Source organism: Entamoeba dispar, genomic scaffold, assembly GCF_000209125.1.
Source record: "Entamoeba dispar SAW760 scf_1105229460319 genomic scaffold, whole genome shotgun sequence".
Taxonomy (NCBI): Eukaryota; Evosea; order Mastigamoebida; family Endamoebidae; genus Entamoeba; species Entamoeba dispar.
This window is the reverse complement of record NW_001854133.1, coordinates 1-1,069: the sequence shown is the minus strand read 5'-3', so window position 1 is coordinate 1,069 and position 1,069 is coordinate 1. Positions and strand designations below refer to the sequence as shown.

At 28.4% G+C, this 1,069-nt stretch overlaps 1 protein-coding gene across 1 annotated transcript, besides 1 other annotated feature; it reads left to right on the top strand.

The window, feature by feature from the left end:
- Positions 1–75: 75 nt before the first annotated feature.
- Positions 76–110: a sequence feature (AT_rich).
- Positions 111–216: 106 nt separating this feature from the next.
- EDI_104420 lies at positions 217–1,069 on the top strand (the record flags this gene model as incomplete). The annotated part of the gene is made up of 1 exon (XM_001737072.1): positions 217–1,069. A coding segment is annotated over one exon (853 nt), but the record flags the coding sequence as incomplete, so codon positions are not given.

Sequence of the window (1,069 nt, the reverse complement as noted above, 5' to 3'; positions counted from 1 at the left end):
ACAGAAAAAAGAAAAATAAATGTAATTTAATGAATGATGAATTTTATTTTTAATCGAAAAGAAAAGAGAAAATAGAATAATAAAGAAAATAATAAAATTTGTTATTAAAACGAAATCTAAAAAATAGAATAGTTTTTGAGTTAAGAAAGAAAATAAATAAATAAATTGAAAGGAAAAAGGGTGTAGAACTGTAAATTTCATATTACTAGAACAGTCATGGGAGTGTTCTTCAATGTCATTAGACCAATTGTTAGTCTTATTCCAACAATTAATGAACCAACTAAAAAGATTGGATTTAAAGAAAAAATGATGTGGACAGGAATTACATTATTGGTATTCCTTGTTTGCAGTCAAATTCCATTAATTGGAACAGATATTGTTGGTAATGATCCATTTTATTGGATGCGTTTAGTTATGGCATCAAATAGAGGAACACTAATGGAGCTTGGAATTTCACCAATTGTTACAGCATCAATGGTAATGCAACTTCTTCAAGGAGCTAAAATTATTTCAGTTGATATGGATAATCAAGAAGAAAGTGAATTGTTTGAAGCATCACAAAAATTATTTGGACTTCTTATGACTCTTGGACAAGGAATTGCTTATATTATGTCAGGAATGTATGGAGATCCATCAGAACTTGGATTTTTCAATTGTTGTTTAATTCTTCTTCAATTATTTGTTGCAGGATTAATAGTTCTTCTTCTTGATGAATTACTTTCAAACGGATATGGATTTGGATCAGCTATTTCATTATTCATTGCTACTAATATTTGTGAATCAATTGTATGGTCTGCATTCTCACCACTTACTACTAATGCAGGAACAGGATCACAATTTGAAGGATCAATTATTAATTTCTTCCATTTATTAATCACTAGACCAGATAAATTAGGAGCACTTTATGACGCATTCTTTAGAACTGAAGCAGGAAATTTAAGCAATTTAATTGCTACAATAGTAGTTTTCTTAACTGTTATGTATTTCCAAGGATTTAAAGTAGATATTCCATTATCAAGCAAACAAGGACGTGTTGAGTCTCAAAATTATTCAATTAGATTATTCTATA